At 27.7% G+C, this 15842-nt stretch overlaps 1 protein-coding gene across 1 annotated transcript in view; it reads left to right on the top strand.

Moving 5' to 3' along the window:
- LOC114128905 (lachesin-like) overlaps positions 1-15842 on the top strand; it is a 108149-nt gene that overhangs the window by 20814 nt on the left and 71493 nt on the right. The window contains exon 2 of the mRNA XM_027993514.2: positions 3251-3360. Coding sequence (XP_027849315.2) covers positions 3251-3360 — 110 coding nt within the window. The remainder of the gene's footprint in view (positions 1-3250; positions 3361-15842) is intronic.

The following is a 15842-nucleotide window of genomic DNA, read 5'->3' on the forward strand; positions in this document are numbered from 1 at the left end:
ATGTGTAAATGTTATGTATTTAAAATATTATCTATGTCTTATATCTTTCCCGATTAACAAATGTTAAATTACATTCTTTAATATTGGTCCAATTTGCTTTAGTTTGAATATAATTTAATATACTGTAAACTGCACAAGGAAATTAATTAGTTTAAAACTTGATAACACGATTCGCGCAGACCTTAAATGCAACTACGGGAAAGTTTAAACTTTTGCAGTAATTATTTTTGTCATAGTATAATTTTTATATATTAAATGAAATTGAAATATTAACGTACATTATTTTTAATTGAAACGGGATTTTTTAGTTGTCAGAGAGGAGGTAGAACGCGATACGAGCTACTTAACTGTAACTGTGAGGGTGTATGACTGCATATTTGTAGTCACAAGTGATTGATGGACTTATTTCAAGGTGTAAAAAAGTCGTGATCGTAGTTATGGTCGTCTCAATGTTTATCGTCGTGGCTTCTGCCACGCGAGCTATTACCGCACGATGTTTTTGAGGAAATAAGGAAGTGAAAGCAGGAAAAGAGCATCCAGTGGAACCAGATGGTTTTTATACGTCAGATCGTTTATTCTCATTACAAGCGGCCATTTCGTTGATCAACCGTCCCTCCCTCTATCTTTATCTACATCTCACCTTCTACTTTTATCCTTCTCTCCACCAAACGTTGTTCGCCATCTGTATTTTCCCTGCAGGTCTCATCCCCCATCTTTCTACACTATCTCTCTCTCACACTACTCTTTTATACCATCGGTGGCTGTACTTACCGCATTCCCTTGCCCCGCATATATCCATCGAATTCACCGCAGTGTTGTTGAGTGGTGGAGGGAATCCGACCTGCTAACACGGTGGAACGACGGAAGCCAAAAAACAGGTGGGCGGCAAAATGGGTGAAGTCATATCTTCCCGCCAGTCCCGAATAATAGCCATATAGAAACTTATTTACGAGTACCATAAAAACTACATTAACCAAAGAGCTATGAACCAACGGCGACAGTCGGCAGTTGTGGCGTTAAGCCCATGGTGAACTACGAAAGACCGACTGAATCGTCTACTGATATCCTTAAACCAAATACCACCAATAAACATAAGAACTTCATTGCGTACTTCATTGTTTTTACTGTGTATCACGGTGAATATTGTAATAATGTTCAGCATGTTACACATAGTATGTGTATTTGAGAGGTTATTTGAATCCATCACCGATCTGCGTGTCTGAACACGTTTCCAAACTGGCATTATTGATATAAGTAAAGGTGTTTTGAACCTTGAAACATCCCTTGAGAAATCCAAATAGAGTAAAACGCTGTTTCACGGGTGAATGTGGGGAGATAGATCTTAGTGACATTTTGCCCCTTCGAGGTTACATTAAAACGGGTTTAGATTTTTCGTTTAAATAACAAAACTGAAGAATTGAGTTTTTGTAATACATTTTCTGATAGGAATAAAACAACTTTTTGCATTTTATACATGAGTTTTTTCATTTTGTATTTCAACATTAATAATAATAAAAAAAAACAAAAGTTTTTACTGGTAAAACATCCATAGATTTTCAACTTAATATTTTATTTAGTATTTTATACAATATTAAAATTTCTAGGAACTAATTTCTTATATCTATTATTATTATAAATATTCAACAAGATAAATCTGGTAGTAAGTCAATCTATTTATATTTGAACTTACTATAAAAAAAATCAATATTTGTTAACCAAAACCATAGATCAGTCGTTTTTTAAACTGAAATCAGAAATCTAGTGAAGCACGCAAAACATTTCTGTTTATATTCCAGTCATAGTTTATGTAAACTTATTAGAGTCATAAATTTTACTGTACAGAATAATTCAGTAGAAGATATTACAATAATTAGGTAGGTACTCATTGCGCCTAATTCATTTCTTCTTTTGGCCTGATGTAATGCTATTTAACAGCTGGTCCGTCAAGTATTTGAGTTTCAAAGTAGTTTTTGCCCGTTGTTATCCGTTTGTTTGTTGATTCGTCGACGTAATTTAAAGGAGACTTGGTGGAGTGAACGGTAATTTGGAATATTTATCTGGTGCACAACGTTTAAAAGCACTGTGCGTGTTTAGAATTAAATAATAGTGAGTGCATCTACAACCCGCATACTTGGCAATTAAGTTATAACGGGATATCGTGCATAATATTATAACATGGATATAATATGCAAGTATATGCGTAATAGTGTTATTCTGCTCGTAACCTGCTATGTGTATTCGTTTAACATTTTATTTGATAATACACATTTAATAAACTTTATTTAATCTTTATAATCTGTAGTGATTTAGATGATTTCGACGTAATGCAAGTTACACGACGTTCAACGAAAATTCTTTCATTGTGTTATTCTATATGCAGAATTTTTAGCCAGTAACTGCATATTTTTGAATGCAAATAAGAATTTATGCATTTGTATTTATTGTCATACATCGTATGAAAATTGTCTGCAAAAATGCTTAAATTTAAATTTATAACTTTGTTATAGTAATGAATACAAAATTGTTTTGTTATTTGTGTATTTTGCGAGATGTAAATATTTAAAAATAATTGTTTTATACTCTCGAAAAACAGATTTTACATTATTTTAAGTAGGTGCTTATATCATACATAATATAAATCATTATTATTGATTCAATAGTGTGACAATTTAAAGGTATTTAATAATTAAAATTTAATAACTTTTGTAATCGATTTAATGAAGGGTATAATAAAATACATTTATTGTTCATGATATATTGTATCATTTTTTAGTCTGTTAATAATAGATATTTTAAAATAATCATTTACATATACGAAGTAAGAAAATTAATTTATACAAATATTATGAAACATATTTAACCAAGATTGAAATAATTTGGCATCAAAATGTAGTAATTTCGATTTAAACGATGGGGTTTTCATTAAAGCAATAAAATATACTCGAGTTATAAACTGATTGAGGTTAATCTATCAATAAATAGGTTTAGTTGAAAAAAAAACCAAAACAACACTTCGGATTACTAAAATGAAATAGCGACTTGAACATGTATTCTACTGGAAATCGATTTGGAAACCATAGGAAGATATTTTATTAAAAATTGATAGATTTAAAAAAAAACATCTGGCTGTTGCATTTTTTTGTTATTTATGATCATTTATTTATTTACAATTGTTGCGCAAATAAATTACTACCGCATTACGTATGTGTACGAATAAATATATAAATTTTTATATTTTTTTATGTTACAGTTTTATCGGTGTTGGAACCCGAGTTCGCCGAGCCCATTCCAAACGTTACGATACCCGTGGGAAGGGATGTCTCGCTGCCTTGTGTCGTCAGCAATTTGGGAAATTACAAAGTATTTGAATCTTATTTACAATTGATTTTCGCTCTTTGTGCTTTTGTTTCGTTCCCTTTTCATTCGACACGATAGCAACAGCTTTAACTGCTGGTTTTTAGTTTAGTTTTTAACAAGTAAAAGGAGCCATAGTTTTTATTGTTGGCTCAAGTATCACGAAAGGTACTGACATAAAAAAAAAAAAAAATAGAAGGAAAATATGAAAAAATGAAAGAGAATCAAATAAAGTAGTATAAAATACAATTTTTGTGGCATGAAATGCGATCCTTAAGGTCTTTACTTCTCTTTAATTCGCATCTGGATGAATGTCACTGAAGGCTTATATGTTTAAATCTAATAAACCGAAAATAAGATAGTTCAACAGCTTATTCAAATGATAAATAATACCAGTGGTTACACTGTGTTATAATCGATAACATAATGTATATTTCCACATAATTTATTGTTGAATGTATTATATTATTATAATACGGTATAACTTATTTTATGAACAATACATTTTAATTTTTTTGGTTGATTTTAACTATTTTAATAATAATACATATTATAATTAGATAAATTAATATAGGTAATACGTTTTATGACATGTATAAATATTTTATTTCTCAGTATGACAATACGTCAATAAGTGTATACTTTATTTGCATATTACCTGAAAGTATAAGTACAAATAAAATACAAATGAATAGTTAAATTTGAAAAATATATGTGAAGCTTAAATTTAATTTTGCATTATTATTAAACAACAGTACAACTAACAGTATAAATACAAGAAGTCATCGCTAAAAAAAAATAATGTACCGCCTACCTATCTATTGTAAAAAGTATGTAGGTATATAAGTAAATAGTATTCCCAACAAATTACATGAGTCATTGATTATTTGTACTATGTATTATAATACACTACTTTGTAAGTTAAGATTAATTATTTCTTAATTGTGTTTCCATTGACAGTATAGTAGTTTACTGATTTATCGATATATGGATGGTCTATATAGATACCTAGTATAAATTAGTTGGAGATCCCAAAGGTGCACTTAAGGTTTTTTTTTTTAGTCAAAATTGCATAATAATATATTGACTACGACTACTAAACTATCAACTCTCGATTAAATTAAGTCATTGGTTCATATATTTAAAAAATAAAATTAATTGCTCATATATTAGGAATATCAATAAGTAGAATAAAAAAAAAGTGTTTATTAAAATAAAACTTACCAATTGTTAGCAAAAATAATTATAGTTAAGTAAATACGTAACTAAGAATAAATTTATGCAAGTAATGCATATTGTAAATTTAAAAAAAAATATTATAATATTACATTTCTTTATTATTTAAAATTTAAAAAAAATATAAATATAAATTAAATAATATAGAACAATAATAGCTGAAACATTTTATTATCATAATTCATTAATTTTAAAAAAAATAAAATAATTTTTTAATAATTATTTATTGATTATTAAAAAAAATAAAAATAAAAATAATTTTATTAGATTTTTGAAAATTTTAAAACCACAATATTCTATAAGAGATAATAATATATATATATATATATATATATATATATATATATATATAATATTATTAGAGAATAGAAACTTATTAGTGTGAAATATATTTTCAATATAGGTTTATGACCAAATATGACTATTGTATTCAATAGTAGCCTTTCAAACGTACCTAACTGTTGACCAAACCTTTGAATGATGCTTATAATAATAATTTTAATTATTGAATAATGGCTTTTACGGTTCTATCTAATGGAAGTTTGACAACCAGTATAAGAGTCTATATAGAAATAATTGATTTAAGGTCAATAAAAACATATTCCAGAGTAATCAACAACGAGTTTATATTTTAACACTGACAAAACAAGAAAATTAATGAATTAATTAAATATAGTTGAAATATACGTATAAATGTATTTAAGGACTCGTAGATCATAGTTGAATTAAAATACATAGATTACTTATTTATTTTTTAAAATTATATAATGGAAAATTAAATTAATTTTTAATCGAATACAATTTAATATCCATCTATATTACAATAATATATAAAGAAGAAAGAATAAAAAACAAAAAATTGATGTAACTTTGTGTTTAAATAAGACATATTATTTGATGTAACTATACGTATTTTCGTAGCATTATAATATATTGTAACATAAAATGCAAATGACATTTTCAACATAAATTGTTACAAATTATTATTTTACGCGCACATTACTCAATATGTACAACACACATTTTATAAATGGGCTTCTTGTATTGTAGATATTCTGCTGACATTTACCATCTATTTTCCAATAGGCAGATAGATAACTATCGAATTATATGAATTTCAACATATTATGTAGTAATTTATATTTACCAAGGTTGAGAACCTTATAAATTTGTAAAAACTTAGTTTTAAAATTTTCAATTCAATTTTTAAAATTACAATTTGTAATAAGTTGTGTAACCTTCAAGAGAGTTTCAGAAGTTATGTTTGCACACTAGTTCAAAGCAACGAGATCTATATATATATATATATATATATTTCTTTTTCAATAAGTATTCGAATATTTCTACGTCAAAAATCTACTCAGTGTAAAGAACTTTTCAATTATTAGACTCTCAACCGATCAACTATGTAGAAATTTTGGTTTATTCGCCATCAACGGACGACATTTATATTTTTCATAGTTGGTCGACTAAAATGTTATTAATAAGGAATATATTTATATCGTGTAAAATATTATACAATATGTGTAACTGGTTTTTAAATCTACACAATGGTTTTGGAAAATTTTTTAACATTTTAGTTATTGGTGTATTAGATTTATAAAATCTTCTATCTAAATGTTACATTTTGACTTTTTTGTTATTAAATTATATTATTAAAAAAATTTAAATTATAAAAATTATTTACTTACTTTACTTACTACATTTTTATAATTGCGTAATAATGAATTTTCTAAATACTATTGCAAACGAGTGCTAATAAATCAAACATCCATATCCAAAACAACTAATTTTTCACTAACTTACCTTTTTAAACTGTTCTTTATTATTAAAAATATTTGAAAGTTATTTGGCTATTTAGCAATCTCGAATTGGGACATTTTGTTTTGTGTATTTATATTTATTTTTATTAAATATTATAAATGTTATTCATCGAAAATGGTTTGCAGCTTTAAACGAAACGATATACGAATAGAGTTCAATTACTAGAACTTCAGTTAAACTAGATTGACCCAATTTCTTTGCATACTTCCATTAACCAAAGTCAATGTCAATAATTTACTAAACTATTATAAAGAGTATAATATAACAATAAAAGTATAAATGTATAATACAAAAAATACATACTGATTCGTTGTTCATAACGCTATTATTTTTATAATTAGTTAATTGCAGTATGAATCTTTAAGTGTCTTATAGTTTCTATTTAGATTTCTTACATATTATTTGGGTATAGATAAAAAAAGAATAAGTAAAGTTTTTGTTTAGAATTTGAACACGTAGTATACAAATTTGATTAATTAATATTCTAATACCTATAATAATAGCAAATTCTGACCTCAGTTTGCACGATTGAAATCGTTTTTCTCTGATCGATCAGAGTTAACTTATAATTATTAACTACGATACATAATATGTCCTTAAACTTAATATATTGATGACAAGTATTTTTAAATTTGGTATACATTTAGTTATACTTATTTTTAAAATATTGAATTTATCAATCATTTAGTTTTCCATATTACCTGTTTTTATCATTAATTGAAATATAATATTTGTAAATAGAATGCAATCTATCAACTTTTATGTTCGTTGTAACATTATATTGTTATGCGAATCAGTGGCGTATTTAGGATTTTGACCAGGGGGGGATATACGTTGGATAACATAATTTCCTCGACGGTGAGGGGTTAACTTACCCACTTACCAACAATATTCAACTTACTATTAAAAAAAACCAAGGGGGGATCTACCCCCCCCCCCGTAAATACGCCACTGATGCGAATTCTAATAATATGTAATAAAGGTTACACATCGTTCAATATGATAGTCTACAGAAACACAGTACACTTATAGTCATTGCCGCATAAGGTACCTATTCAAAAATTGTTGACAACGTCAGTTACACTATGTAGAGTGTAGTCAAGTTTACACATCTTAATCTCTCATTTTGTGTGAATTCATAGTTTTATTTTATGATTTATTTGTATTCAATGTGTTTTTATACTGTTTTTTTATTACTATTTTTATCTAAACTTAGTTTAAATTAAACAAATACGCGTTAAATTAACGTATTTGGTATATTAAATATTTTATTTTAAATAATATTTACTTTTAGTCAATTAATTTTTCATTAATTAGATTTTTTAGAATTATTATTTACTAACAATAACTTATTTTAATTGTGTGATACTATAAATTATAGTTTATAAAATGTATTATCATATTTCAATGGATTATGAAGTGAGAATCTTTAAATCAAAAAATCACAATTTTGATTATACGTGAAACATAGTTATTGTAAAGAAGCCAAAATTTTCGTAATATTAATGCAGTAAAAATGATTAAATTAAGCAATAGTGTCGAGCTTGAGTATTGTAAATACTGAATGTTTGAATGTTTCTAAATGCATGTGTTTATGTATGTTATGGAATGGACATTATGTCATGACTTAAACTAAAAATTTGTTTAAATCTGTTAGAATACAAAAATAGAGAACTAAAATCACATTAGCTTTGACAAAACACGAAAAAGCCATTAGTCGTGCACCAGCACCACACGTGTATTTAGTGTAAGTAAGTACACAGTATTGTGCATGTACAATAATATATGCAGTTTCTCTTTCCACGTGTATTTTCATCGTCATTTTACATCATTTCGTTTTATAATTACTGACGTAAGAGTTAGTAAGTTATTGTTTTTATATGAAATGAAAACTATGGAAAACTATTGTGTATAATACTTATGGGACTATTTCATATTTTTAATTTTCGTTGCTCGATTTAAAATTTGATACATATTTACCATACGTCCACATTAGACACTAGTTGTTCATTTAAGTGAATGGTTCCTACATCATTAATACATAATATTATATATTATATATTCTTTAAATAACTATTTATTTGCGAATTTGTAGATATTATAAAATTATGTTAGATTGAATGAACTAGGGATTTTATTTTGTGAAAACTTTTCTTTTACTTTTGAATTGAACCTATTTTATTCGATTCAATATTAATAATACTTATGAATCATAAACAATGCATATTTACATAATTTTTATCCTTATGTCTAGTTAAATATTATTTGATTTTAGTACAAAAGTATAGTTCTCATTATGTTATATATCACGTAAATTTAAAGCCAATTTTAAATATTTTAAGTTAGCACGAGTTGCTACAACATTTTTATAAAACGGAATCTTCAGTAGATTGAACCTATTTCAATATTATTGAATACTATCTTAACGTATTTTGAATTACTTAAAATATTTCATGAGATTTGTAATTAGCCATCATAATAATAGTGTAACTATAAATATGGATGTATATTTTTTATTTTGAAAACAAATGGTTACTTTAAAATGTGAATTATCATTAATTCCAGACTAAGTAGAAAACATAATTAAATTCACTTTTAAATTAGCTGTGTAGGTATATTTTTTCATACGTACACTTTATACAATAAAACAAACTGGCAATTGAATAAGTCTTCAATAAAAACAAAAACCTCTAGATATTATTTTCAAAGTATTAATACATTACTAATTATTAATTAATTATATTAGGTACCTACATTTTTAATAGGAATCATTTTGTGCTCCAATCAGTGTCATTTGCTTTGCGGTTATTTTGGTTTCTATAACGACTCTGATCAAAAGCATATCGATAGTCATCGACTTATTTGTATTTGATTAAGCGTACACAACGATATGTTGATACGTATTATTTTATGTCGATTATCGAGTAGATACACAAAACGGACGCTACTCGATATCCAAAAAACACCAAACGCACACATCCGGTTCGATTCGGAAATACTGCGAAGATAATAATATCGTTGGTCTGACGTATTGATAACATCGCACGAGCGTAAAATAATAATATATTTCTGAGTACCCGTTTGACGGGCGCGTGAGGTTGCGGTTTCGGTTCGGCAGTGTAGTTAACAAACGTTTTGTTCTTCGTACAGCCGTGCAGTTTCCAATGCGTGTTTTGCCGAACGGAATTATAACACACGGACGTTTCCACCGCGTCCGACCATCCCCGTGACCGCGCCGCAGCCTCCGCCGTCGCGCAGATAATGTAACGGTGATAAATCGTCGGCGGATATATTTAACGTGTGTGTGTGTGTCTGTATATATGTTTATCCTCATGCGAATGTGGGTGTGTGGGTGTTTTTCACGAGTCAAATTATCGAGTTCCCTGTACGACTGTTGTAGTATTATATACTCGCTGTATATACCGTGTAACTGCGGTACACGTGTAAAAGGGATCATATACGTGTGTATCTCCTTGTGAGAATGTGTATGTGTGTGTGTGTGTGTGTTTGTGTGTGAGAGAGAGTTGATATATATATATATATGTGTGTGTGTGTGTTTCCGGTGGGATAATAATAATAATGTACGGGGACGGTTAGGACGCGGTTGGGGGTGCGGGTGGGTGAAATGGTGGCGAGTGGGTCGGAGTGTTATAGCTCACGCAAGGTGTTTCAACGGGTTAATGAGTATTTATGGATTATCGTCCGAATTAACCGCGCGCCGTGCAGTTTATATGTTTTGCACAAATGTGGCGCGCCTCCCCCCGAAGTCCGATAATCCCCGCGCACGAGGGTCGACTACACAGCGACACGGGCCCGCGGAACCGATGTCGGAATAACACTGGTACAAGATAGTGTCCAGGGACGAACTATATACGGTTTTTATACCACGGTCGACCGGGCAAGCCGCATTACTGCCGCCGCACGACTGTACGGTGCAAGAAATGGAAGTCGTGCGAGTGAAAATCGGATGCTCGCAATACCGTAATAATAATATAATAATTATTGTTGTTACCTCCGGTACGTGGATAGCCGCGTATAGACGGAATATTATGCACACTCGTATCGGTATTATGTGCCGTGACAATAATAATATTATATAATAGTTTATTGTTTACGACGGGCATTAATGCATTATTAAAACGCGTATATTATCTTCGTATATTTGTTTAAAATTTGCCGTTGACGTTCAAATATTATATTGCAGTATACTATAAATAATATTGTTAATGCAATTTTATTACAACATGTAGTTGTGTATAATTTTGTAAAATATCTGTTTATCGAACATTAATAGGCTTTTTTTCCGTTTAATAAAAATAACACTGTTATCGATTTATCGCACCGTTGTTCAGTGGTATAACCAATACGATTATGTTTATCCTAGGACGATTATGGAACACTCGCGCATTTTCAAAACATTACGAGTACGGAATACGTATATGATAATCAATGATTATTAATCATACGATTGTTATATTATACATTTATACTAGTGACACACACGAAACCTTTTAAAAAAACATTATAGCGGGACGATTTTAATGACTTATTATTTATTCAGGGCGTAAATCCCCTTTCGAAAATCTAGAAATTCGATAGTTTTGAGCACTGTTTAAGGGCCTAAGTCATAGATGTATTCATTGGTAATTATGATAATTTACAGAACATTTCATAATAGCGTCCAAAATATTATATAAATCATCTATTTAAAATAATTTAAGTCTGTGATTACGGTGATAATATTCAGTGGGAAATAATATTAAATGTTAGGTTAGGTTATGTAGTTTAATACAATATTTGATGAAAATACAAAAAATAAATATATTTACTTAAATTTCTTTGAAATATAAAAAATTTATATTGTCCCACAATAGTCGCAGACTGGCAAATAAATACATAATGTGGCACGTCAAAAGGGATTCATATCGTTCTTATGAACTCGTTATGAAATATATAATGTATATTTTCTTAAATACTTTTGTTTGTATAGCGGGCTGAGAAATTGTTAATAAATATAATCCAAATGCTCAACTGGTATTGTATCTAATATATATATATTAGCTACAATATATTATATTTTATGTCAAAATACTGTACCTATATTGTACAATAAAGATTACAGTAAAAATAACTTATTAAAGCGTTTATTAACATTAACAAATTATTAACAGATATAAGATTCAACTTGACGGTTTCAAAATTACCCAGAACCAGAGATTTATAAATTAATCGTTTCATTTATTTCTTCTTATACTGGTCTAACGACGCGATTAAAATACTAATATAGTAATATTAAGTATTGTCGGGCTTAACTTAATAGTTTATATAATTTGTATAAATCGTTAATATAATACACAATCAAAAATGTTGTTTTATATTAATAGTACAGTACCTATTACATGACAGATGGTTTATTTTAATCGTAATGGATAGTTAGGTCAGTTTTGCGCACAGCTATATAATATTTCGTCATATTATTCGATCGTTTACAAAAAAAAATGAGACGAAAAAGGGTTAATAGTACCTATAGATTCTTTAAGTTTCCGGACGCTGCGCTGTGTCTGACACGACTATATAATCGTTCTTGTTAAGCATTTCGGAGGTGGTCAATGGTATTATTATTCAAACGCTGCTGCAGTCGTCAGTCATTGGAACGGGTTGATTATTGTAGTAGTAATAATAATGATAATAATAATATTATGTCGGTGGGCAGCGAATCGGTTAGTATCAGAAGAGTCGAGAATTGAAATGTTTATCGCTCGACGTGCCTCTCCAGTCGTTTGTCGACGGGACAGACGACTCGCCCCTCGATCGCCCACTGCACGTTACCGTGCCTCGTCGACTTTTGGAGTGTATCATATCACGGGCTTTTGATAATTAAGTCGGGATCACGTATTAAACTATTGTGTTTGCCGTCTCGGGAAACCTCTCATAGCAACTGTATAACTTATCACCGACTTTTCCTCGAGTTCTGGTAATCAACGTCGCACTATCACTCTGTCATTCTCTGCAAATGTCTGACCGGCGTCGTCGACTGAAGTCGCGTGGGCGTGTGACATATAATAGTATCTGGCGGATACTAGCGACGATAACGATGCTGGACACGTCGTCGTTCCCATTATTGTTATTGAGATGTGTTCAAATTATTTTGTCAAAAACATAAATACCGTTTTATTTTAATTTTATCACACATTCATCAATAATTTACCAACCCTTTGAATTAATCGATATCGATACTTGCATCTGTGTTATAAACATTGAATATCAAAATGTATTGGTAATTATTAACAATAGAAGATTTTGAATGATTAACATTTTTTCTAAAATCGTTAAATTAAATTGTTAATAATATACTCACTAAAATATACAGACTTAATTAAGAATAAGTGCGATCTCCGATTTCGTATTGTGAACAAAAATATGGTTTAAAACCATACGCATACAAACCGGAGTTAATTAGTGTAAACTGAAAACGTACTTAAAAAATAAACATCAAAACACTTAAGACGATTATTAATAATCATATGTATTTAAATGTTACTTTACTATAAGATAACCTCTCCGAGTACACAAAAATTAAAATGATACAGGGAAATTGTTTAAGATAAAGGCGGCTCTTAGATAAAATTACAAGATTAGTAAATTAATTATATGATTATTATAAAAACTTATATTTAGGTAGGTATATCATTTTTATAATATTTGTTGAAGGTAATATTTTGAACAGAAAATATATATACATACGCTAAATAAAACGAGTACAAGCACATTACAACTTTGACTGTGATGTCTTATTAGTTAGGTATTACATTTAAATCTTAATTGATCTTTACTATTTACTTTAAATTTGTGTATGAATGAATTGTCCACAAACATATCAATGTGATATCAAGTATAAAATGTATATTGTTTTTTAATATAGTAGTAATAAAAAAACACCGTTGTTAATTATAACAGCTGTAATTTAAAACGGACAAAGTTCTAGAATAACATGAATTCTATATGAAACTAAGTAAACTGTATAAACCGATGAAAAATGTTCAAAAAAATCATATCACGGAGCATTGTATATATAATATTATTGCATAACGATCGTATGGCAAAAAAATACAAAACAATTTTCTTTTTTCTTTTCGTGTGTGTCTTACTTTCATGATTGAAAATGTATTATTATTATGAACGCGCCATTAATTTTTTTTCTCAAACTTTTTACAATTGGTGATTTTCATTTGGGAATACATACAAAAGTATTGGAACTAATCGGAAACTTTCTTTATAATATGTAAAATCGATTCAATAAGTTCGGAACGATTCTTCACGGATTTCACCTTTTGGTTGTTTTTCGATGTTATGTCCATATTAAACAATAATGGGATTTGAGATTTCTCGAAGACAAACAAAATGAATATTATTTTCCATTTGAACGTCTATTTATGTGGGCCAGTTATGTATCTAATATACTTTGGTTTAACTATTGAGTAATTGACGTGTAACCATAATATATTATATTCTCGGAATTCGTACTTTCGACTAATGAGCAGAATTGTGTTTTGCACTGCATAAACATTGTTCTACAAAAGTATTCATACAAAAAACGCAAAGTCAAGTTGCTTCTGAGTTCAAAGTATGGGAGCTTAGTGAGTGTTCTTTCTATGTTTAAAACAAATAACTGTTACTTAGTACGAAAATGAATAATTGCTTTTATGTTTTTGTTTCTTTATTAAAAAATGTTTTTTTTTTTTTTTGTAGCATTTTATTTTACAATATCTGTTATATTATTATTATAATATTTATATAAAAAATTTTCATTGAACAATATTAATTTACGAGTAGATTTAATAGTTACACATTTTTAAAATACTAAATACAAATAATATTTAATTCATTTAGTGTTATAAAAAATAAATTATACTGATACAATATTTTACAATGTATTTTATGATCCACAATGTAGTTTTGTAATTACACTGTAGACTTTACAACCAAATGAATTGTAATTAGCATGTTATTTATTAAAATGTATGATAAATATCAGCATTAAATTAATGATAAATCAAAATGTAAAATTAGTATTTGTAGTCAAAGAGTTAATGTAAAAAGTTATAATCATGCATAAAGCATACATCAAATATATTATAAAATCTAATATAACCCACTGAAATTATACTTTATATTACATTATAATATTCAAGTATATCCGTCAAATAATGTTTTATAATTATTATCAAGTCAATTTAAATTATGAGTTATTCTAAAATTACATACAGCAACTTACTCGCATAACTATTATCTATACATTTATTTGAAGTATTCAATATTTTTATTTGATATTTTTCTATTTTTTTTATTTATTTTTTTTATATATTTTTATAACTTTGAAAGTTTGTCAATAAAACATTAGAATATAAAGTGCATAATAAAATGAAAGATTTTTTTGAAAATAAACTTGAATTTATACGTTTATTTATTTGACATATTATTTATATAATATGTACGTGTTTGTACAAACTTACTTAGTTATTATTATTTATGGTTATACATAGATTTTACGTACAATTTAAAACTTGAATAATTATTTAAATACTTAATGAGAATAACTAAAACTAAATACCAATACCGATACCATTTGTCCCAGATTCTTACGATCAAGAAAATTAAAAAATATAAATTATATACCATTGTACTAATATTTTACTATAACACTTATAGTATAACATTATACTATAAACTATAATAATAATAATAATTATGTGTATAATTATGCAACATCATAACTACAGTAAAACAACTAGTAACTGGATGCCTTCGGATGAAGGACTTCAGAGATACATTGATGTTCCTTTAAAATTCACGCGAAATATTATTAACCAACCCAGAGATAACTTTGATTCTGCTTTAGTTCCGCAAAGAGACAAAACTCTAAACTCTAATGTTGGCACATATTTTTGATCACATGTAATTAGAATAAAATAAATATGACTGAATGTATTAGGTACTTACATTTAAATTTAGTTTGATATAACATCGAAATAAACGTACTTAATGGTATATTTGTTAGAAATCCCAATAACAGTAGTAGTCAAGGTTTATAAAAACATAAAAAGTTAGGTCTAGGTACATTATAATACAGTTATAATAATTAATATTATACTTTAATAATATTTATTAATGAACTAAACCATTTGGGAGTAAGAACGTTATACCACTATAAATTGTACATAATATTTTACAACATAGTTTATTAAGATTGATAGATTTTATTTACCTGTAATACATCATAATAATATAATATAATATCATAATTATTATTCATTAAAAAAATAGCTTTTTCATTATTAAAAATTACTAACGAAGCAAAAAAAATTAAATAAAAAATGATTTTATTTACAATGTAAACTATATTAAAATCTACAGCTATCCTTATTTGT

This window comes from Aphis gossypii, chromosome 1 (assembly GCF_020184175.1).
Source record: "Aphis gossypii isolate Hap1 chromosome 1, ASM2018417v2, whole genome shotgun sequence".
NCBI classification, from domain to species: Eukaryota; Metazoa; Arthropoda; class Insecta; order Hemiptera; family Aphididae; genus Aphis; species Aphis gossypii.